The 24950-nt window shown below is 44.9% G+C and overlaps 1 protein-coding gene across 4 annotated transcripts in view; it reads left to right on the top strand.

The window, feature by feature from the left end:
- Positions 1-24950, top strand: part of CCDC141 (coiled-coil domain containing 141) — a 646235-nt gene that overhangs the window by 370011 nt on the left and 251274 nt on the right. For 3 of the 4 annotated variants that reach the window (XM_069225437.1, XM_069225434.1, XM_069225435.1), the window contains exon 14: positions 4428-4607. In XM_069225437.1, coding sequence (XP_069081538.1) covers positions 4428-4607 — 180 coding nt within the window. The remainder of the gene's footprint in view (positions 1-4427; positions 4608-24950) is intronic. The other variant, XM_069225436.1, reaches the window with a different exon arrangement.

Here is a 24950-nt window from a genome sequence, read left to right as displayed (position 1 = left end):
AAGACTCTCCCTAGGTATTTAGTGGAAGGTACAAATCATCAAGCTAGAAGAGTGCAAGACCGAAATGGTACTGGGTAGGGCAAACACAAATAAAAGAAGGAAAGCCATTGAATCATGAGTAAGGAAGTGAGATAATTAATGAAACCATTTGTTCAAGAGTAAGGGACTGACTCATAGCACACTTTATGTATATTGGAAACAATAGATCAGGCCAACAAACAGCTATAGCTGTTTTTAGCTGGGACCTAAAAAGGGTATAACTGAAATTATTTACATCAATACTCACAAGTGGTAGCTTGTGAAACAATGCCCCTGTCCCCATGCCTCTCTCCTCCCCATGGATTTAAAACAACCCTGGATCCCAACCATGCCCTCCCCTAGAGCTTGCCACAGGGGAGCAAACAACATTCTTCTGGTATATCCTTATTCTGACCTGGCTCCTGCTGAACCCTTAAAGTACACAAAAAAGTGATGGATAAAATGCTTAAATTCATCTCAGCCACTGGTTATTACTCTGTGCCGCATTCCAAGGATGTGAGTCCGTGCACACTGTGTCACTGAAACCGAGCTGTACCACACCAATGTGCCCATAACTAGGGTGAAACGGGTCCTGGGTTGCTTGTGATCTGGTTCAGGGAAGCTCTGGCATGGTAGTTTGGGCTCTACTCCTCCGACTGATGCATGATCAAGACTGATTTGCATATAGCTCGGTCCAAATTGAGGTAACATGGTGTGCAAAATAATGAGCCATAGGGATGCAGCCCGAGTAATTACCAGTGGCTGAGATTAGTTCAAGCATTCTAGCCATCATTCTTTATATACTTAACCCTGCTGAACCCTGGCACTCCAGTCCTAGGTCCTCACTTGCCATCCCACTGAGATTTTCTGCCTTCTGAGTAGGCAGAAAATGTCAGCAGATTCATCCCAGATGAGAGTAAAAAGACATGGAAAGTGTTAGAAATGGGGTCTTTGATTAACAGTCAGGTTACTCCCTGTTCAAGCAAGGACCCTCACTCTAGTCAGGGTAAAAGAGAATCTCCCTCAGCTAACCCCTGCTTACCTCTTGTAGCTTGGCAGAGCAGTAGGCGTAACTTCAGAGTACTAGGTGTAAAGTAATTTTACCAACACACTCTGTAACTTAATGACAACACTACAAAATGACACAACACAGGTTTAGAAAAATAGGAAATATTTATCTAAACAAAACAAGACCAAAACGACAAAAATACACAATATACAGGTCACGTTATCAATAAAAATGCAAAAAGAGTCTTTAAGTAGTTTCAACCACACACTAGCACTGTTAGCGTGAAAAAGTACCTTGGGTGCGTCAAAAATACCCTGCACGGGCAAGTGCGCGTCAAAAAGGGCTTGTGAAGTGTTGATTCCATTCAGGAGCGGGACCGTGCGTCGTTTCTCCTTTTGCCGGGTCAGGGCACGTTGTTTCTTCTCTCCGCAGGAGAGTGATGTGTCGATCCAGTCAGCACTCTTGGGTCCGGGCAGGCCTTGCGATGTTTTTCCACGCCCAGCGGTACTTGAGTCGGAAATCCAACCGCACACTGATCTGAAAACCATGCAGCGCGGGTCGTGATTTCCCAGCCTGCGTCAGCGATGTGGCACATCTTTTCTCCTGCTCCATGCGTCTATTCTTGGGTCGCGTTGTCAGCGAGCATCGATTTTCAGCTGCGGAGCCAGCGGCGCATCGTTTCTTCAGCCGCAGATCGTAGTCGTGTCGATCTATTCCCCGCACAACGCTCTGTGCGTGGATTTCCTCATCTTTAGGCTGTCAGCTTCTTCTTTCAGGGTCCTAGGAACTGAATGAGCACCACAGGGCAGAGTAGGAGTCTCTCCAGAGACTCCAGGTGCTGGCAGAGAGAAGTCTTTGCTGTCCCTGAGACTTCAAACAACAGGAGGCAAGCTCTAAATCAAGCCCTTGGAGATTTCTTCTCAAGTTGAAAGGCACACAAAGTCCAGTCTTTGCCCCCTTACTCTGGCAGAAGCAGCAACAGCAGGATAGCTCCACAAAGCACAGTCACAGGCAGGGCAGCTCTTCTTCCTCAGCTCTTCAGGTCTTCTCCAGGCAGAGATTCCTCTTGTTTCCAGAAATGTTTCTAAAGTCTGTGGTTTTGGGTGCCCTTCATGTACCCAATTTCTCCTTTGAAGTAGGCCTACTTCAAAGTAAAGTCTCTTTTGAATGTGAAATCCTGCCTTCCCCAGGCCAGGCCCCAGACACTCACCAGGGGGTTGGAGACTGTGTGAGGGCAGGCACAGCCCTTTCAGGTGTGAGTGACCACTCCTCCTCTCCCTCCTAGCACAGATGGCTCATCAGGAAATGCAGACTACACCTCAGCTCCCTTTGTGTCACTGTCTAGTGTGAGGTGCAACAAGCCCAACTGTCAAACTGACCCAAACTGATCCACAAACAGGCAGAGTCACAGAAATGGCATAAACAAGAAAATGCTCCCTTTCTAAAAGTGCCATTTTCAAACACACAATCTCAAAATCAACTTTACTAAAAGATGTATTTTTAAATTGTGAGCTCAGAGACCCCAAACTCCACATGTCCGTCAGCTCCCAAAGGGAATCTACACTTTAATCATATTTAAAGGTAGCCCCCATTATAACCTATGAGAGGGACAGGCCTTGCAACAGTGAAAAGCGAATTTAGCAATATTTCACCTTCAGGACATATAAAACACATTACTATATGTCCTACCTTAACCATATACTGCACCCTGCCCTTGGGGCTTCCTAGGGCCTACCTTAGGGGTGTCTGACATGTAAGTAAAGGGAAGGTTTAGGCCTGGCAAGTGGGTAGACTTGCCAAGTCGAATTTATAGTTAAATCTGCACACACAGACACTGCAGTGGCAGGTCTGAGACATGATTACAGAGCTACTTATGTGGGTGGCACAACCAGTGCTGCAGGCCCACTAGTAGCATTTGATTTACAGGCCCTGGGCACACCTCTAGTGCACTGTACTAGGGACTTACTAATAAATCAAATATGCCAATCATGGATAAGCCAATTACATAAACATTTTGTAAAGGAACACTTGCACTTTAGCACTGGTTAGCAAAGTGCCCAGAGTAACAAAAACAGCAAAATCAGAGTCCAGCACACATCAACAACCAGGGGAACAGAGACAAAAGGTTAAGGACACCACACCAAGGATGAAAAGTCTAACATAAAGGATCCATTATTTGTGTGCGCAAGTAGTTATACCCCATTAAGGGACAAAACTTCGGAAAGTCCAGCCCCCTCTTGCCTCCATGCCAAGTTTTGCTAAACTCATAATGAGGGCCTCAGTTAGAAGGTGTATACGTGTCCACTGCTGCAAACTGACCACTACATTACAATCACAAGAGGGCTAGTTTTATCCTGACCGAGCAACAAGGAGGAACTTTAAAAAGCTCTATAGAATCTCTAGCCAGGTAGCAAGAAGCCAAGTGAATCAGAAAGCAGACCCCTTCTCAAATTCCCTTGATTCCTTTGTCACAGTGGATCATATTAATGGATATGTCCTTTGTTTGAATGTTTCAGGAAGAAAAATCTTAAATACCCACATAAACTCAATCCCATTAAATCCATAGGCGCAATTTCAGATAAGACAATACCAGAGGGATGAGCCAATTAAAATTTTGGAGTATGAAACATAAGAGACAAAACCATCAAAGTGCCCAGCGCACAGGTCTGGAATGCCTTGATCACTTAAAATATTAAACCTTTACTGAGATCATTGAAAATCACAGTTTTTACAAAGTTTCTTAACTTCTTAGCCAGATTACAATGGGACCCTCATAATGTTCTCTCCAAGAGAAAGCAAAACCCACTCTCCTGCATGAGGTCCTTGTACAACCCTCACCCACTAAGAACTAACAGTGCTCCGTGTGTCAGATCTAGGTCACCTGTGGGGCCCTCACCTCGTCAACTTGAGACAATGACCTACAGGCATGTGATATATCAGCAGATCACAACAGAACATTAAAATATTAAGTATGTATTTTTGTGCATTTCCTATTTTTTTGCTGTGCATTTTAAGTCCGGTTTGCTGCATTCCTCAAAAAATCTCTTGTAGTCCATTGTAGCAGGCATTTATGGAGGGATGCATTTATATGGTAACTGCCACTTTGCTTTTGAATTATTGACGGGCATGTGTGAGCAGTTTATCTATTACAGGGTTTTCCTGTGGGTTGGTACTCGTGGCCCTGCTTTTTCTTTTATAACTTTAGGACCACATGTGCCAGAAGGAAATGAAAAAGTCTGAAGTGGATGACACCTGAACCTGGAAACTTTTGTCTAATTTAAACTGCTGTCTTGTTTGTTTCACGTGCGCACCTTGTTTCAGTTTAATCATATTTTGCAGTTTTTTTCAAAATCTTGAAATATATTCATATACCTTTTTAATGCTAATTACTTTTTTCAAGCAGGTCAACAACAAACCAGTCTTGATGGAGGCTCAGGTGCTAGTAATTAAGCAGACTACTGAAAAGGTCCAAAAAGAGAAAGTGGAGCTGACAAACCTTTGGACATCATGGCAACGTCATATCAATCAAATGAAGTCTGTAAAAAACCAATGGAGGAAACTCAAAGACCACCTGAAACAAGTAAGTGAATTTAGTTTATATTTCTGTAACTCTTCAATTTGTAACTCATGCATACGATTTAATTTGTGGCTGTATCAATGCGAGTTTATACGATTTCTATATGTGGGAATTTAAGTTTAATGCCACAAACTTGTTTTTTATCTCAATCATCTGTTTCATCTTGCCAGCGATCCTCACTCAAATTATATATATCAGAAAGTCATCAAATTACTGCATATTACCAAGGACACAATACTCCAGTCCGGTTTTTTTTCTTTTACAAAACATTGTCTTCAGGACTGGTAGTTAAAATCAGTTGAAGTGTACCAGGTCTACAACTCACAAAATGCATTAGGTTGTTGTGGGAAAGCAGGCTATTAGTTGAAGTGGATGGTAGCCCTCTTCAAGTAATATTGGCACTATTCCTTACTAGGTTATTTAAACATGCGCAAATCCCTTGGTAGCTGTAGCACAGAGCAGGGAAGCTTAACGTAGGAGAAATGTGTAAAGCATTTATCATTACCACATCAGTTAAAGAGTCAAAAACACAGCACATTAAAAATCCTTTTCCACTTTATAAAACTAGGACGAGATTTAATGAGCAAATTAACACTAAATCAACAAAAAACTAGATGTGGAAAACTGGAAATGTAATTTTAATTTTTTTAGATATTTCTAGCGCCAAACAATGGAAAGTGCCTGTCACGGGTATCTTCTTACAGTAGACCCGATCAAAATCAAAAGTTAAGGTCAGCTGTCATGGAGTGCGGGTCGGATACAGGGACCAGGTTTAATCTGGCGGAAACTTTTGTCTTCTGATTTAGTCTCTGGATTGAATTTGAAAATCCTCAGTGATGCAAGGCAGCAAGTTGTTGCCGAGATCGGTTCTACAAGGCCAGATAACTGTCTGGCGAAATCCAGGTGAAGCTGATGATTTTGGCAAGAAAACTATGAATGGGAGAAACTCAAATTTTGAGCCCAAGGAAGGTCTACTAGAGGCTTTAGGAAGGAAAATTACAACTCTCTAAAAGTAGCATTTTCAAAGTAGTAATTTAAAATCTGACTTGACCAGCCGATTGGAATTTAAAATCCTATTCGTTTGAGACAGTAACCCACAATTTTAAGTATTCCCAAACTGAAGTTATGCATTATTAGGCGTTATAATTTAATCCAGTATTTCTCTATGAGAATGTCATCCTTGCTAGGAGTAAAATACGATGCTGGTGATTTTTCACTGCCAGGGCATGTACAACTTAAGAACACATGCCCTACTTTTTAAATACCATGCACCCTGCCCCTTGGGCATCTAGGGGCTTACCTTAGGGGTGACATATAATTATTAAAATAAGAATGTTTACACCTGTTAAAAGGGTGATTTTAACAAGTGGAAAATGTCAGTGTTAAAGCTGCCACAGTAGACTGCTGTGGCAGGCCTAGAGTCATGTGTTAAATGGTCACTTTAGTGGTGGCACAATAAGTGCTGCAGTCCACTATGCCATTTAACTTACAAGCCCTGGGTACACAAGGCACCATTTACTAGGGGTTTACAGGTAAATTAAATATGCCAATCAGGGAGTATCCACATTTTTTAGGGGTCAGCGCACATGCAGTAGGCACAGGATGTCAGCGCCCCAATATTCAGTGTCCTTATACCAGCAATATACAGTGACAAAAGTGTGGGGGTGACTATGGAAAAGGGCATTTCCTTATAGTAATTAAACACAGATCCCAATACTACATTACTGTGTCCTTGGTGACATGGAGTCAAATCATACCCTTGCTATGTCACAATTCATGTCTCTTAGCCTTTTCCTAAGCATGCACATGCAAAGCTGTGCTCACAAACTACAAGAAAGTTAGAACGAATATGAAAGTAATCAGATGTACTATTTTGGAATATTTACAAAACACAATCCCAGGCTTACCTAATGTTTTTGTTCAGCCTGTAGCAATGTCTACCTTGGAGGCCCTGACCTACTTTGTAACTGGCCCGACGATGGATCCTGGGTGGATAGATGAGCAAGTTGGTCCTGGTCTCCTTCTGGTTCTTAGAACAGTTTTTGGACAAAGTCCTCAATTTTAGGTTTTGGCCACCTGGTTGCCTTTAGCACCACAACCAAGGGTCCAGTAGTAGTGGGACACCATTTGAGGGTTCAGTTCTCACTTAGGCTGTGTTCCGGTGCGGTTTCAATGTGGTGGGAGCCTTTTGTGTCCCTGTGGCTATGAACAGGAAGTTGGTAAACTAGCCCTTGCAGTCAATCTAGTAGTCTTGGGTGCAGGTGAAGATGCAGGGCTCAAACAGCAGAGCTGGTCTTTGAGGGTTCAAGGCAGGCTCCAGGTAGCAAAGCAGTCCTCCCAGGTACAGCAAACAGTTTTAAAGAGTGCACAGCAGGTCACAGCAGCAGGCAGTCCTCTGAGAGTCCTTCTACAGCTCCAGGAATGAACTGGAAAGTAGGTATAAGAGTCCTATTTTTATACCTGGTGCCCTTCTTCTGGAAGGTGGGAGAAGCTTCTAGGGAGCTTCTTTGAAGTGCACAACATTTCCTGACTCCCCTGGCTCCAAGCTAGCTTCAGTGACCATGTGGAGGTGATAACAGTGGTTTGTTTGATGGTAGAGTACGGTAAATTCAATTGTAACTGGCGCTGTGCTCAGCCCCAACCCCTATCCTGCCAGCAGATGGTCCATTCAGGTGCATTTTATTCCTCTATTGTGTAACTGTCTGGGAGGAATTCCCAGTCTAACCATCAATTACACACAGTCATGTGGCCCAAAGCAGGCTGCAGGCACAAAAGGGCTAAGGGCAGAAAAATGCCAACACTCAAGTGGCATTTTCAAAATTGTAATAAAAAATCAGATTTTGCAATTAAAGAGGATTTTCATTACAATTTCATAGATATCAAACATGCACTGGCTACCTGGTCCCAACCCAAAGTGAGCACTTATTAAATGTAATAAGTCAACCCAATGTTATCCTATTGGACAGGTAGGCCTCACAGTAGTGAAAAATGATTTTAGGGGTTTCTTACTACCTGGACACGTAAAACTTAGAAGTACATAACCAACCTTTTAATTACAATGCACCCTGCCATACGGGCTACCTAGGGCCTACTTTAGGGGTGACTTTTAAGCAATAAAAGAGGAGGCTTGACCAGGGGATTATACTCTTAAGTCAAATTGGAAGTTTAAAACTCCATTCCGGTTGCAATGGAAGGCCCGGGACACGTTTTATGGTGCTATGTAAGTGGATGGCACAATAATTGCTGCAGGTCTACTGGTAACATTTTATTTACAGGCCCTAGATATGTGGTATACCACTCTACAAGGGACTTGTAAGCAAATTAGGTATTCCAATCAGGTGTAAGCCGATTAAAACCATGTTTAGTGAAGTGAACACAAGCACTTTAGCACTGGTTAGCATTCCTAAAGCCAGCAAAACAAATTTCAGCACACAAATGGAGGTAAGTAGGCAATATGGGGGAATGCCACCTTAGGCTGACAGGTGTAACACATGGCAGTTCCTAAAATATACTACAACTGAATAGTTCTTAATAAAATATTTGACTTCTCTCACAGGTTCTGCGGTGTGTTTGAGTTTTAAAAATCATGCACACTACCTCATTGGCAGTGCAAAACATAAACTGCATGGGTAAATATCTTCATTTTTTCTTTACAAATGAATTGCTGTGGTGGAATTTATCATGTTGTGTTTGTATACTGAGCAAGTATCTGTTGGGTAGCCATTTCTCTGATAGTTCCATTGTTTTCCTTATATGCCGACTACATATTTGTTTATCTTTATTTATTTATATTTAGAGCTTTCCATGTCTCAAAATCACATACACTGGGTGCAGAGACTTAAACACCAGCGAGTTGCAATCAGTGCTTTTAACCCTTTTGCTGCTAGGTATTCCCACCCCACCAGTGCTAAGCCTTTTTAGAGCTATTTGGGGTAGTTCACGCGTAGGCCCCCATAGCTATTTGTCCACATAAGGTATCCACTCCAAATATGTGTCCTTCTTTCCAACATACTGGGGATTCTAAAGGTACCCAGGCTTTGTGGATCCCCCTGGAGGGGGACCAAAAAATTAGCCAAAATACAGCCAAATGTTGGGGTTTTGGGGAAAAATTGGAAAAACTGCTGCACAAGAAAGCATCTGATTTTTCCCTGCAAATGACATCAATGAAGGGTTCCCAGTGCTAAAGTCACCTTCTTCCCAGATTTCAGGAACAGGCAGACTTGAATCAGAAAACCAATTTTTTCAACATAGTTTTGGCATTTAACTCAGACACAGCCCATTTTTCCTATTTTTTAAAGTCTTTTTATTAAGTACCTCAGCTCACGCTAACATCTCAACAACAGTATCAACAGCAATGGAGACAGATTAGTTGTGAAAATATAGTCTATTCTGGATCGACTACCATGGGTTGCGGAGAAAGAGCGTAAATTGATGGTCTGTATGATGGTGAGCTCACCATAAGACAGGTAATCCAAGGGCACCCACAAAGGTCTTGAGTGGGCACAGGTCTCCTCCAGAAGCTTGTGTTGGTTCCCTATCCAGTAACAGGTCCATGTGGGCATTCATGTCGCTCCCCAAGTATTAGTTTGCCAGGTGGTATTTGGAACAGTGTGGCACTGAGGGCTAGGAGGGTCTCGCTGTGTAGGCGCGGTTGCACATAGATAGAGCATATATTGAGAGTGAATCCCTCGCTTGTGTCTGTGTGAGCTATGAATCTCCTAAGTGGATCATGCCATATGATACATGGGATAAAAGGGACAGAGGTCTTGAGTAGGATCCCGACCTCCCTTGAACTAGAGTAAAACCCTTCATATGCTGCTAACCTATATCCCATTCAATTTAGGACTTTACAACAGTTTCCCTTAAGGTGCATCTCCTGTAGGAGAACCAGATCATGTGAATGTCTGCAGAGGTAATGCATCACAACAGTCCTTTTAATTTTACTGCACAATTCTTTGGCATTCCAAGTCAGGATTTATAAGGTTGTATTAAAGCCTGCCATGGTTCGTCCAGGGCATAGAGAGGCCCTTTAAGTTGTCTCTGCAAGACCAATGTATATGGGATCCCATGTATCCCCACCCCCACCGTTGAACCTGCTCAATAGTGAATGACCAGGGTAGATAAAAGAACAATAACCAGTCTATCTCAAACAAATAAATCTCAAAGGAATGAGCAAAGAAAACTCTCCCCGCAAGCTTCCCCCTCCTGCGACCCTGCAATGTAGACTCAAAACTGTCTACCACGCTAACCTGCAGAGCGCCTGTCCTCCCAACTTTGAAATACTGAACATAGAGGTAGGACTGCTCCATCCACTCAATATAGCCAAATTTGTAATTTCGGTACATTGTTTCTCATATATTAACTATTAGCCTTACCAATCATCCTGATCCCTCCGCTTTAGAGAAACAACCCCCAAAAAAGAATCTGAGGTCTTTCTCGTGCTATGGCAAGAGTCAGTCAACATTGATCCAGTATAGTTACCACTCTCCTGTCATGTGTCCTAATGGAGTTCACCCTCTGTGATTGGGTCTTTCTCAGTGGCAGAGTCACTCGGAGAGGGGACTCCGTGGCAAGTCTCGCAGGGGCCTCCGTGAGTGTTGCCGGCCGACAGGACGCCAGCCTTCCAGCCAGTCCCGTACTTCCTCAGGGAAAGTAAAGTGCCACAATTTTCCCTCTGCCACTACTCGCAGACTTGCCGGGCACAGCATAATATATTTCAGCTCCCTTGTCCGAAGAGCCTTTTTATCCTCATTAAAAAGTGTGGCGCCGTCTTTGCACTTGTAGAGTGAAGTTGGGGAATAGTCTCACTACTACATTTTTGTAATGGAGATCATCAGCTGAGCAGGCCACTTGTAGAACTGCATCTCTGTCTCAATAACTGAAGAGTAGCAATGATTGTATGGGGAAGGGCCCCTGAGTGAGGCGGTGGTATTGGCACTCTATGGGCCGTCTCAATGGTAAATAATTTTGAAAGCTGCTTAGGTTTAAGAGTATTGAGGACAAAATCTTCCAGGAAGAGTTTAGCACTCTGGCCTTTGGCCCCCTTGCAAACCCCCATCACTCTGATATTAATCCTGCGTGCCCTCCCCTCTTGATCTTCTAGTTTGACGGTCACCATGTTCGTCTGTGTAGTCAGGTACTGCACTTGTTCCTCCAGTCGCTTGTTGTTGGATTGTAAAGCGGTGATGTTTAACTCAGCTACGGTAACCTTGTCAGGAAGTTTCTTAAAATTAGCCCTCAAGAGCGTAACATCGAGTTCACTGCATCCAATTTTGGCTCAAGAGTGCCCTTAAGGTCCCAGGTAGCAGCCATTATTCCTCCAAGGGAGGTCTCCGCCTGGCCGGTGGGGAGCAAGGACGAACCTTCGGCTTCTGTGGCCAGCCAGGCCACTGCATATTTGTCCATTTTGTTGGACTGGGGTGGTTTTTTTTACGCGACACCCCCCTCAGAAGATATCCTTCTTGCCACCCTTTATTCTCCCAGTCTGATGGGCCCCCTGCCTGCCCATATAGCCGGAGTGGGGCCCCTCTCTGAGTAGCAGCTAAAGTTCCCCGCTCAGGCAGTCACAATGGTTCTCAGGGGGGCCCTCAAACCTTTTCCAGAATGTCACTATCTGCTCTCATATGCCTCAGAAGATAATGCCAGCAAGTAGGGAGGAGGGTGTCCCCCCACTTATACTGAGACAGTGTAGGGGAGAGGATAGAGGGTGGCAGCAGGAAGTATAGTTGCTCAGTCGTTGTTGGGCCACTCTCCGTCTGACAGCTGCCATGTTGTCCTCGTCGGTAGGCGTGAGGCCATGTCTCAGCCTGCCTTCTCTTTGCAGGGGAGGTCTTTGAGGCCAGTCCCCCCTATATGTAGCACCCTGACACAGGCTCTACCACCGTCACCAGAGACAGATGGTTGTCCTCAATGTGGAGGGAGGAGGGCGCCAAGTCCTGTGGTCAGGTTGCTAGGGAGAGTTGTAACCTGTAGCACCAGGGAGCCACATCTCTGGTAGGTCATTGGGCCCTTCTGATGCAGGTTGTTGTGTCCTCATGCACCCAGTGCTCTCTCAGTGAGGCGTTTTAACTTGTTTGCTTTACTGTCGAGCGGCCCTCCGATGTCAGCCTCCTACCCACGTTTAATATGACGGGATACAGGGCACTGCACATTTTTTAAAATTTTTGTGCTTTCAACCTTCTTCGAGTTAGTGGTAGAAATGTGTATGAAACCAATGGTGGATCCCGGAAAGCTATACATTTCTGAAAAGTAGACAAAATTCTAAATTCATCATTTGTGTAGATCCTTCAAGGTTCTCCCTAAAAAGTAACAGTTGAAATAAAAAAAATATTGAAATTGAGTTGAAAAAAAACAGCCATTTTTGTCTATGTTTTCATCTGTAACTTATTCTAACTATGGCAAATTTCTGAAAGCAGTATACCGTTGTGTCCGCTCGACCCTTCTGGTTGAGGGGTTATATAGGGCTTGTAAGTACACCACCCTGGACTCCCCCAGATGTTTAGTTTTCAGAAGTGTCTGGGTCTGGTAGTTTTTTTCCAGGTGGCAACGTACCCAAGTTCAAAAAGTGCAGCCGCTCACTATTGCAAATGGGACAAGATTGGGAGTTAGCCAAACTCTCTTGGCCCATATGTAAATCAAAACCCAAAAGAGTCAAATGTCCTCTTGCTATTGGGATGAGATGCTTTAGACCATACGGGGGACAGAAGGACTGTTGTCTCCTTCAGTTGAGGTGGGGGCATAACCATGCCCATGGTGGTGGGAAGCCCCCACTCCTCTATTTTAGAATAAAAATGCTTCTCTGGTGTATAGTGGGTTTTCCGCCAGCCCTGGGGTTCAGATCCTTGGTAATAATCCTCATCTGCCTTCAGGAGAAGCCAATTTATTTTGGGGGGTGGGGGCATTGCCATGCCCATTCTGGACAGCCCCTACCCCTACACTACCAAAAATAATCCCTGGTGCATAGTGGGTGTTCCGCCCCCTGGAGGTGGGGCAGATGGGAGCAATAGGAAGAAAGATTGTGCCGATTTTATTATGGCTGGAGGGATGGGAGCATTGCAATGCCCATTCTGGGCATCCCCACCCCTAGATGAATAAAAACAATCCCTAGTGCCTAGTTGACTTTCTTCCCCCACTAGGGGCAGGTGGGAGGTCTGGGACTATTGCCCCCATCTTCCCCCAGGGGGCAGAAATACTGTGCAGATTGCTTTTGGGGGTTACTGCAATGCCCATTCTGGGCAGTCCCTCAAAAAATAAAACAAAATCCTGGTGCCTAGTGGGCTTTCTGCCCACCCTGGCAAGGGAGGAAGATCGGGGGCTATGCACCCATAGGCCCCCAGGGGGGTAGAAATACTATGCACATTTTTGGGAGAGGTAGGGACATTGCATTTAGGGCAGCCCCCACCAGATGTTTATAAAAAATGAATGCCTGGATCAGGAGCTTCTGCACCCCCAGGGGGGGTAGAAAGACTGAATATGCCCAAAATCTTAAGGGGGAAGCCTTTGCCCAAGGAGCCACTCCCTCCTCCCTGCTATCTAATGGGTGGATCCTTGCTTGGGGATCACCCTCCAGCAGCTCTCCCCAAGCAGGGATCGACTAGCGAGGGCTACCATTGGAAAGAGGTGATTCTCTCCTTTCTAATGATACCCCTCCCATCTGACTCAGTGTTCAGGGGGCTGAGATAGAACCCCCAGCACCGAGGCAATGAAAGTTAAATGAGCCAATTGGCTCATTTTACTTTCGTTTTCAATGAAATTATGTCAGTGCACTGTGTGCGCTGATCGTCAATTCAATAAAAACCCAAAACAGCCTCTGGAGCTGGGGAAGCCGTTTCCTAGCTCTCGAGGCTGTTTTCGCAGAAAAGAAATCCCTCTTGTGCCCACACCAGAGGGATTTCCAGTGCCATGTGCGTGGACGGCCAGGAGTTGACCGACGCATATGACTACTCCTGGCGATCCAACACATAGAAGGGGTTAACAGGCAGATTGCTTAACTTACATGCCAAAGTAAGTTTCTTTTGGAAACAATAGGACCTTGCAGCCATTCAGAAGGGGAGAATGCCAGAGATATCTCATAGAATCCACATAGACTGAGCGGTCCTTATTATATTTACCAGCCTGAGTTTTCCTTTCTGAGTTACGAGTAAAAGTATGACGTTTTATCTTAGTGCTGTTTGTCTAAACCCCTTATGTGTAGAATGAAAACACTGATTTTCTCTATATTTTCTAGAAATGTTTGAATTTGTGCGTAGATATCCATAGTTGCCAGCATTAATACATATTTGATCTTATGTTTTTAATCTGGTTGGAAGATGCCACTTTTTTATATTCATTGTGTTGTTTTTGGAATGCTAAATTGGGCTAAAATAAGCTTCCTGCATCAATTTAAGCTAAATATTGGCATGCTTAGGGGCCATGGCCAGCACGATGGCTGACTAGATGCGTCCGTGGGGAGCTCTGGCAGCCCATTCTTAATCTGACCACCATCCTGCCATCTTGCCATCCTTCCAGGTATGACACCAATAATAGAGAATCAGGGAAAGCTTGAAGCATGAGGCCGGTGCTGCTGCTGCAAACAGATTAGCAGCTACAATCTGAACTCTGGCTGAGGCCGCAACAAAGAAAATGGAGTCAACGGACCACAGAGGCGCATAGCTGGTGTGGCTCAGCCCAGGGGGCCGGAGACTACAGGTGTGCCCAAGGCCTAATGAACGGTGGCCCACCCCCTCCTCCAACTGCAACAAAGGACTCCAACCAACTCTGCGAGTGTTGCTGGAGAGCCATGGAGGAGATGACCCTGCAGGCGAGGCTTGACCTCTGCAAGACACAGACAAAGTGGGTGTGACCTGACTCCCCAGCTGACACTGTGACTGCTGCAGAGGCGGAGGGCTCCCCCTGGTCTGAGACACTTCGGTGGGGTGCAGCTGGCAGACGAGCATAGCTGGTGTGGCTAAGCCCAGGGGGCCAGCTAGGAGGCTGCAGGTTTACCTGGGGCCTTACGAGCAGACGCCCACACCTTCCTGCAACCACATCGAAGGGCTCCAACCAACTTAAGAAATGCTGCTAAAGAGCGGTGGAGAGGACAACCTGGTGGAGGAGACTCGACCACTGCGAAGTGGGTGTAACTCGACTCCCCGCCTGACACTATCACTGCTGCAGAAGAGGAGGGCTTCCCCAATCCCTGAACTATTTCAGCATGGGCCCTTTCGCCTTGCCACCCTAAGGCCCTGCGCAGAGCTATAGATTTGGGGCATCAGGCCCTGTGAGCCTGACACTCTGAAGACTGCAGTGCGGAGACGATGTCGGCCTCCCACCACTCACTCATCCATCGCATCACTCACAATGGCATGAGGGGCAGACAGCAACAATCCCTGAGAAGCAGTATACCTGCAGACAGCTGAACTAGTCACTGGTGTGCTAACCAACACGTACTAGAATACAGATCAAAGAGTGGATAGACCTGTGGATCCTGAATCATAAGATTGCCCCTGGAGGTGACGTCTGTGGAATTTGTAAGAAAGAAGCCACGGATGGGCATTAGAACAATAGCAAAAGACAAAGGAGGTCATTACGACCCTGGCGGCCGGCGGTAAGTTGGCGGTAACACCGCCAACAGGCTGGCGGTGTTCCGCCAGCTATTATGACCGTGGCGCAATAGCCACGGCCATACCGCCGGCCCCTCCACTATACCGCCACGCTTCTGCCTGGCGGTCATAATCTCCAGGGCAGCGGTGCAAGCACCGCTGCCCTGGGGATTATGAATCCCCGACCGCCAGCCTGTCCGTGGCGGTAAACACCGCCATTGAAAAGCTGGCGGAAAGGGGACTTGGGGTGCCCCTGGGGGCCCCCAGGCATAGCCCCGTCACACATTTCACTGCCCGAATTTCGGGCAGTGAAATGTGAGACGGGTGCTACTGCACCCGCTGCACATCAGCATTGCCGCCGGCTCTATTACGAGCCGGCAGCAATGTTGATGTGACTTTTCCGCTGGGCCAGCGGAAAAGTCATAATAGGGAGCCAGGAATACCGCCGTCAATGGCGGTATCTGACTCCCGCAGCCTCGGCGGTCTTTTAAAAGATCGCTGAGGTTGTAATGACCCCCAAAGATCTTAAACACTCTAAACAGGGCAAGATGGATCGATATGCAAAAGTGGTAAGCCTCCAGGGAGGAACACATTGGTAATGTCATATTACCAATGCCTGATAATACAACATTGTTGTTGGTGATTCAATCCTCCAGAGTGGCGTTGGAGAGGAGATATGAGAAGTAGAGTCTGAAGTGTCCCTTCTGCGCCAAGACCTCCGGAACATGACTGACAGAGTGGATACAGTGGAGAGCAGGATTTCCAAAGTAGAAGATACAGCCCAGGACCTACATTAAGAAGTAACAGAACTCCACACCTTAAATAAAGACCTACAATTGGGAGTAGGTGATGCAAATAACCCAGCACACAGAAATAATCTATGCTTCGTTTGCATTCTGGAAGGTGTAGAGGGACCCAACATGGCAGCCTTCTTGAGCAAAAGTCTCAAAACCTCACTCTCAACTGAACACTTCTCCCCCTGCTTTGTTATTGAACATGATCATTGCACCCTGAATGCCAAACCCCCACCTACCCACCACTGCAGGTGATATTGTTGTGCTTTCTAAACTTTTTGGACTGATATATGATCCTACGGGAGGCGCAATGTCTGGGAGAGGTCTGCTATGAAAACTGCAAAATGATGGTTTTCCCAGATTACTCGAGAGAGAGAGAGAGAGAGAGAGAGAGAGAGAGAGAGAGGGATTCAGAAACAGCGTTTGATTCTGTCAAGAAGAAATTACAATATATGCCATTTTACCCAGAGAAACTCAAGGTCTTTTCCGAAGGCTGGGCCTACTTTATTCATTCGCTGGATGAAACATGGACTTGGATAAAGGAGCGTCCTCTGTGACGGACAACACAAGGAGAGGTCCTTGGCCAGAACAATTCACCCATAGGGGATGCATAACCCAAATTCTACAAGTCAGGGAAGCGAGGGCGGACATCACCAAAGCAGCGTTGTCGAAAGGGAACTCCACTGACAGAACACCGTTGGGCATGTGCATCCGGACGTTTCTAAGACTCCGAAATAGACTCAACCCACTAAATGAAAAAAATCCAAGGGTGTTAGGCAAACCGACCCCACGTGGTCTGAGGGCATCTGATGATAAACACCTACTGGCAGCAGTGATCACGGGTCTAGAAAACAGACATATGGAAATCCAGTGTCAAGGAGAAGAAGTACCACAAAACCAAGATGGAACTGGCAACTGAGGGAAGGCGCAGGGTTGCTGAGGGAGCGAACTAAAGCTGGTCACACTTCACACCTCTTATACATCCCCACCCCAATTATCTGCAAGACTTTTGTGGGAGAGTTTCTTTCTTTGATTGGTTTACTATAGATTTTAATTTGTTGGTTTTATTGGATGTTTAGTATTTTTCGGGGCTGCTGAGTTGTGATGGGTAGAGGGCTATATACCTCTCATGCTGTATTTAGCACAAACTGGATTGAAAAATGTGGTTCAGCATGGGGGTAGAATATGGTGGGTGGGGCGAGGGGAAGTTTTGGAGAAAGGAGGTTAAGTTATGTTTGATTGCTTCTTGTAACTATCACCAAGACTAGCGATCTACACTCATATGTAATGTACAACAGAGCGGGAGCAGACAGATGCACATACACACAATACCCGCACTAGAAGAGATGACACACATTAGTTAGACAGAGGATGCCATTTGATAATTTTAACATGCAATGTTAACGGTTTAGGTAACAAAGCTAAGAGAGAGCTAGTAACACAGTACATTAGGAGGCTGCAGCCGGATGTGGTGCTTCTCCAAGAGACACACCTCCTAGGTATGATTTGCCATTTCCTGGGCAAGGGGCTTACCATAGATTGGCCCATGCAGGGTTCACCATTGGGGCACCTGGAGTCACCATATTAGCTAGGGAAAACCCTCCATTCCAAGTACATAAGCATGGGTAGACCTGGGTGGCAGGTATGGGGTGTAGAAGGCCATTGTGGATGGACGGAGATGACTATCTTGAGCCTATATGCTCCACCGTGGCTTCAGGCAAATACCCTTGCCAAAATCACAGACATCCTCCTCAAATCACCCTCCTCCCTACATATCGGAGGTGGAGATTTTAATGACATCTTTGACACAGACATTGACCGTTGAAGCATGCAGACTGCTCCCCCAACAGGGACAGCCCTCGCGCAATTCGAAGACGGAATTGGCTTGGTGGATGTATGGTGAACAATGCATCTGATGGACCGACAATATTCCTCTTTCTCATGGGTACACAAGGTTTATTTGTTGCTTGACTACATTTTGATACCCACGGGAAAAGTGCAAGACATCAAATTGGTAGACTACCGGACCAGGGGACAATTGGACCACTCACCACTATTTGTCAAACTGGAGCATCTTAGAGACAAGCAACCCACAGGCTGGAGATTGAATGCCTGGGACCTGAGGGATAGGGAGGTGGCTATTGGACTTAGAGCAGATACCAAACTATATTTCACGGAAAACTAAGGATCAGTGACTTCAAAGGTGGCACTGTGGAAGGCCTATAAAACTGTCCTACAAGACAGAGCGCAAAACGTATTAGCACAGAAAGAAAAGAGGGAAACACATCAATTTGAAGTGCTGGAAGCTCAGATATTACAACTTGATAACTCCCCAAGCCCAGCAACCGACCCTCTTCCCCTTAGACAGATTGCTTCTCTTCTTGTAGAGTATAGAGAAACGCATGTTGGCTACACGGCACAGGCTATAGGAAGATGGAGACAAGGCTGAGAAACTGCTAGCTTGGTTCAGCAGAAAAGAACAGAAAACTAGATGGGTGCAGATGATCCAGGTTGATACAGGAGAGGTATATGACACAGATGTTCAAATTGTAGAAGCATTCTCTCGCTACTATGCACAATTCTACAAGGCTCTGCTACTGCCTGGCTTTGAAGAAACTGCCCAATACTTGATGACTGTACCCTACCCTAACCTGGCCAACTAGGCTAGAGACTCTTTAGAACAAGACCTGATGCGGACTGAGGTACAGGCAGCAATTGCCAAGCTCCGCACAGGGGAAACACAAGGACCAAAAGGCATTCCTGCTGAGTTTTACAAGAGATATGCAAACCTTCTGGGGCCCCACTTACTGGACCTGTTCCAAGAAGCAAGGCAAACAGGGGAACGACCCACAGATCTTTGGAAGGCCGTAATTATAGCAATACCCCAGGAGGGGAAACTGAGACATTTGTGTGAGTCCTACTGCTCGATCTCCCTGCTAAATGTAGAAATGAATTTGCTTGCCATAATCTTGGTTACATGTCTCCTACAGATTATCCCCCACTGATTCACTGTGATCAATCCCAATCCGTGGCAGGTAGATCAACACAGTTTAATCTCGGGCAAGCATATTATTGGCTTACCACGATGTAAACACGGGACTCACCGCACATTTTTTGTGAATAGATATCGAAAAAGCCTTCAACTCTGTCCATTGGCCCTTCCTAGACAAGACGCTGTGTAAATTTGGGTTTGGGCCCCAATTCATAAAGTAGATTGCCCTCCTATACTGCAACCCTGTTGCGGCTGTCAGAGTTAACGGACAGACCCCTGCCAAATTTCCAGTAGATAGGGGCACAAGACAGGAGTGTCCCCTGTCACCCCTGCTGTTAGCTCTCACACTGGAATTGCTGTCTTGTGTGGTGAGACAACACCCTGACATACATGGATTCAGAATTTTAGAAAAGGACGACCATGAGGAAAAGATATCACTATATGCAGACAATATACTCCTGTATGTCACAGATCCCTTGACCACCATCCTGTTGCTTTTTCAGACTTTGCAGGAATATGGGGTCCACTCGGGCTATAGAACCAAATGGGACAAGTCAGTACTAATTTCCCTACAGGAATTACGAAACCCCCGCTGATGCAACAGGGACTAAAGGTCGCTACAGAATGGTTTAAATACTCAGAGATTTCCATGACAGTGAAAAGGAAGCTTTACTTCAGCTAAATTATAGGTAGAGTTCTTTTGAGCTTCCAATCTTATTTTGTCGAGTGGAAAGGTCTCCCAGGGAACGAGCTGCCCTTTTAAAAATGATTACCCTTTGCAAACTGCTGTATGTTCTTTAGAATACATACTACCTGGTCTCTTAAATGATATTTACCAAAATTACTGCTGAACTGAGGACACTGCTGTGGAATGGGGGCCAACCATGGATAGAGATACAACGTTACAACATAACCCTTTTAAAGGGGGTCTTGCCCTCCCTGATGTTGAGGGCTATTATTGGGCAGCATGTATGATAAATATCAATGACTGGATTTATGCCCCACAAAACCACCTGATCTTCCACCTGAAGCAGGACCTCCTGGGACAGAAATCCCTCTTACTCTACTATACGGAGGACCTGGTCTCCATAGCCTTCCCCCAGTCACACAGGTGACAATAATGGCATGGCACAAGACCTCCCGTGAAGACTTGGATTGGGAGGCAGCATTGATGCACCCTAGGGAAGTGGCCATCAAATCTTGTCTGCACCTGATTCAATTCAAAATCCTCCATAGGGTGCACTATGACAGACAAAGGTTGCCCCATATCGGGAGGGCCCCCTCACCGTTGTGCCTGCGGTGCACAGAAGCAAATTACTCCTTTCTACGCACTCTAGAAATGCCCCAATATTCAGGCTTCCTGGAAGGCTATCGTTCAGGAACTCACAGCAATAATAGAGGTGCCACTTCCACTAGAGCCAAAGTTTATCTTGTTGAGGATTCAAATTATTTTGAATTCTCTACTTCGGTTTTTGTTCAGCGTTCTAGGGTTGGTTGTGGCCAAAGGAGATGTAGCCAGGTATTGGTAATCACTAGAGGTACCTAACATACATGAATGACGGAAGGGTGTTAACCTATATATGGCAGCGGAAAAGGTGGTTTACCGCAGCAGAGTCTGCCCATGTAAGTGTGACAAATTTGGGAATGGTGGAGAGCATACTATGGACTGGGAGTCACAATGGACACTCAGGTATCACACCCTTTCACTAACACATCATAGTCTATCTCAGAGTTGAATATTGAACACCACTATACCAATGTCCGTTACTGACATCTGTGATGATTGTACTAAAAGGTGCACTGTTCTTCCAACAGTATGCTTTGTACTAAGGACAATATATTGGATGCTGCTGGCGTGTTATGCAAGTGACTGAACTAGTCTTTGTTTCAGAAGGTTTCAAAATAATATTTAAAAAAAACATATTACAAAAAAAGATTGGTGTGCTTTTTGATTTTGCCTTCTCCGTTACGCCAGTCTCAGTCTTTTGGGCAGTATTCATTGCTGTGAGAGCTAACTGCTACTTTCTGATGGTCAAATGCTAATTAAGCTCAATGCTGTAATTTTATAATGTGTTAGATAAGGGCTCTGTAAAGTTTTTAATTATATAATCTGAGTGTGCCTCCTCTGTGATTGTTGGAACAGTTGTGATGAAGGATAATGTTTGAATTATAAGATTCTTTATATTGTTTACATTGTGACATTTTCTTTGCTGGATAGAGTAACACGAAATATGCCTGATTAAGTAAAACAGAGTGATGTCTGTTGAAGAGTAGTGAATAAAGTGTGATAGAGAGGATGAGTGTTTGTTAGGAAAGAGTCTATGACGTGTATCTCTTTTTGTGTGAGATGTACAGAGAAAGCATTTTCTCTGCTTTATTTGTAACCTGCTGTTAATGTTACATACAAGTTTACTGACAATATTTTCATAAATTCTAGAAATTGGTCTCAAAATATGATGTGTCACCGAGGGGCCAAACCATTATTGGCAACATCACTACATTATAATTGGGTACTCACATATTGAACATTTAACATTCAAATGTTGCAAAATGTGCCAATAGCTGTCAATGCCAGTGCTATAGTCTTTTTTAAATTGCCACAAATTGAACTAGATCACAACCCGCTGTCACAAAATTATTCATCTGACAAGTCGACAAAGCATAGTATACTTCTCATCAAGGCAACTGATTATCTGTTCTACTGAGCATATTCTAGGAGCATTTGCATTTATCCATAAAAGACATTGCTTAGAAATGGCGACCAAGGATTATTAAGTACCCTGTGTTCTTATCATAGGTCCCAAATTAGACAGAGAGAATAACTCAATGGAGTAACTTTCTAACTGTCCCTTCCCTCTATTAACAGATAACACTGGTGAGCTGCCTGCAAATGATCTATTCACATGCAGCCGGCCCTTCTTTATAGATATTCTTAATCAGTTGCTTTACAGATCTCTTTTCTGTAGTAACCTTCAGCAGAGGTCAACTGTGTTTATTCTGGTAATGTAACTAGGTGAGCATCTTCCTGTGCCATATATCTAACCCTCTGGCAGATTCATCAAGACTTATTGGCTTTATAGTAGAAGCCTACTAATATGAGAGGAAAGGGTTCAGAAAAAGTTACAATATTACCAATTCTGAAGGACTAGTTAGATGATCCTGCCTACATGACAAACTTATGAATCTGCATAGAAGCACATGTAATTAAGAATAATAAAATATATTTATTAAATGTCTTGTATAAACCTTCACCAAACATTACATAGCCACTCCTGCAGATACATACCCATAATGTGCCCTATTTTATGACCACTATAATGAGACAGTTTAGTAAGTAATATGTGTGCATCACACACATTACAATTTTTGAGTAACATCCTTCACAATAGGTAGAGCCCAATTTCACTTTTTGTTATCAGTTTTTTTTGTAAGTCAGAGCACTAAAAGCATTAAACAAACAATTCTGTTCAAACATTGCAGGCATTATGGCCATGGAGTGGTTCAATGCCCACTAACCTCATCATTGCAATGCTTAGAGGTAACACTAACTAAAACCTTCTTTTAGTATGAAGACATCTTGCATTGGCAAGTAGGTGGCATCACTATGTGTACTATTTACTTGCCATTCTTAATATCTTTTAATGTGGCAGTCACAGATTTGTTGCAATAAAGGGTATAACCCCAACCTGTTGTTTGATTGTGATTATTTTATACTAAATCAGGGCTAATTGATTTATTAGTCAGCCAAACACCTCACCATATTTTAATTAAAGGCAAATTGCCTAGTTTGCTATCCAGTATGAAATGAAAGATATGAGGTGCATTTTTTTTAACTAATCTACATTCACATAGTCCTAGTTAATTGTGTAGATTGGCCCTGAGATTGTCATTTAATTTAAGAGTAATGGTAGCTACCATATCAATGCAATCATCTAGATGATTATCCATCAGATTCATATTGAATTTTAGATTCTGAGATTTAAAAAAAAGTAAACTCTCTTATAAATAAATGAAGCAGTCCCGAACAGTACATGCACAACTGTCTTCATTTCAAGTCTACAGGCACAACCCCTGTCAGTAGTCAGTAACCAGTCTGCCTCCTACTTGCCCTCGATTGTTCCTGATTTACTAGTGGAAGAGGGAGGACACACAAATTTGTGAAAGAGGAAGTGCGTTGAGCTGCTGCAGAGGTCAGAGGTCGTTGGAAGAGGAGTGAGGAGGGGGAGGAGGAGTGTTGGCCGAGCCGCTCTGGATGAGTTACTCCAACCGAGTTTCGTTTGCTGCTGGCCTGCCCTCCTGCTGCTGGTCGCCTTCTCACATAACACCTGCAATAGCTTTCGGACTGACCGGGTCCTTTTGATTAAGCCGCCCAACACCTCCCTCCCTTTGTATTGGCATGGGGGAGTGGAGGTCACTGGCCATTACAGCCGGACCCGCAGCACGCTTCTACCTGTCTCCAGCTTTCATCACTGGCCCAAGGAGTGAGCTGGAATTTTGGCTGGGAAAAGACAAAAAAAAAAACGGTGAGAGCTTTGGGTGAGAGCAGTTGTGCCTGGAATGCCTGAGGCGAGCGGGATGCACTAGTCTGCAGGCAGCTTGCTAGGAGCAGAAGCAGCTGGTGTTAGGCCAGTGTGGCTTGCCATGCTTAGCTGTCCTGCTCCGCTTGCCCCCATCAGTCTAAGGATACGAGGCCGCTGAGTGCCCCAGAACTACTCCAGAAGTGGTTTGTTCCACTTCTCAGGAAACATCAAATTTGGACTAGCCTGGAGAGGAGAGGAGGACCTGCGAACCGCGGACGCCAGGCTTTTCCTGGGCTTATTGGCCGCAAAGACCCCTTAGATACCATAGGCTACTGCCTTCAATCAAGGTGAGAACTTGGATCTGGTGGTTTAGAGGAGTTGCAAAAACTATGACCTTAAAAAAAAATGCACTCAGGGCACTTGCCCCTGGAAGGTCATGCATAAAAACTAAATCCAATCCCCTGTGGAATACGGTCAACTTGGCCTTCTGGGTGAAGGGCCAGAATCAAATTTTCACTTTGTGGGAAAAAGAAAAGATCCCTCAAGAGGATCAGAAGTATGTCATACCTCCCGGAATGACATCCATCTTGGATTCACCTTAAAGAAGCAGCGATAAAGGGTCAGGCTAGACTTTTTGGCCTTTGGTTGGTGAAAGATGCAGGTCAAGAATGCGCTCGTCCCCTGTAGCCATAGCTGGGGCTTGTTGGACTGAATTTATTGCCACCCTTTATGTATTAGATAGGGTAGAGTCGTATCAGCCTCCTGAAAGTGAGAGGTCTCAATCTTGTGATTTCCCCATCCTAGCTATGTGCCTCTCTGCCGCAATGGATGAATGACCCATTTCTGTAATAAAGCAGGATGTTTGCACATGGAGTAAGATTTCTGTTTTTTAGAAGGTGTTTCTTAACCAAAAGTATTCCGCCTTCCGGGGTCGCAAGTATCATCGTGCCTTTATTTAAGAAGGGCGATCGTAACTCTCCAGCAGATTGTCCTCCTGGATGCGGTGGGAAATATTTTGCTAAATGTCTGCTATCCAGACTAACTATTTGGGCTGATGAAAACAATATCATTCACCTGGACCAAACGGGGTTTAGGTGTAGACTTAGCACCACGGACAATATTACAGCACTTCAGGTAATCACGGGAAAATACGTAATGAAAGCAAGAGGTGGAGTGGTCTATGCTGCATTTATTGATTTTTCAACGGCTTTCAACAAAGTGGATAGAGACTTGTTGTGGGGAAAGCTGGCTAACTTGGTTGTGCCTAATATTTGTCTTGAGCTAGTGATTGCGCTTCACTCTTCCACTTGGCATAGAATATTATTAGGGAGGATAAATGTTTATCCCAAGAGATACCTACCTTGAATGGATTAAAGCAAGGGTGTCTCTTGGTGCCTTTTCTCTTCTCTTTGTATACCTCATATCTTCCCTCTTACTTTTCTCAGAGCGAGGGCTTTGCC

The sequence above is a fragment of the Pleurodeles waltl genome, chromosome 3_1 (genome assembly GCF_031143425.1).
Source record: "Pleurodeles waltl isolate 20211129_DDA chromosome 3_1, aPleWal1.hap1.20221129, whole genome shotgun sequence".
NCBI lineage: Eukaryota > Metazoa > Chordata > Amphibia > Caudata > Salamandridae > Pleurodeles > Pleurodeles waltl.
Note: the sequence above shows the minus strand (reverse complement) of the source record. Positions and strands in the feature narration are given on the sequence as shown.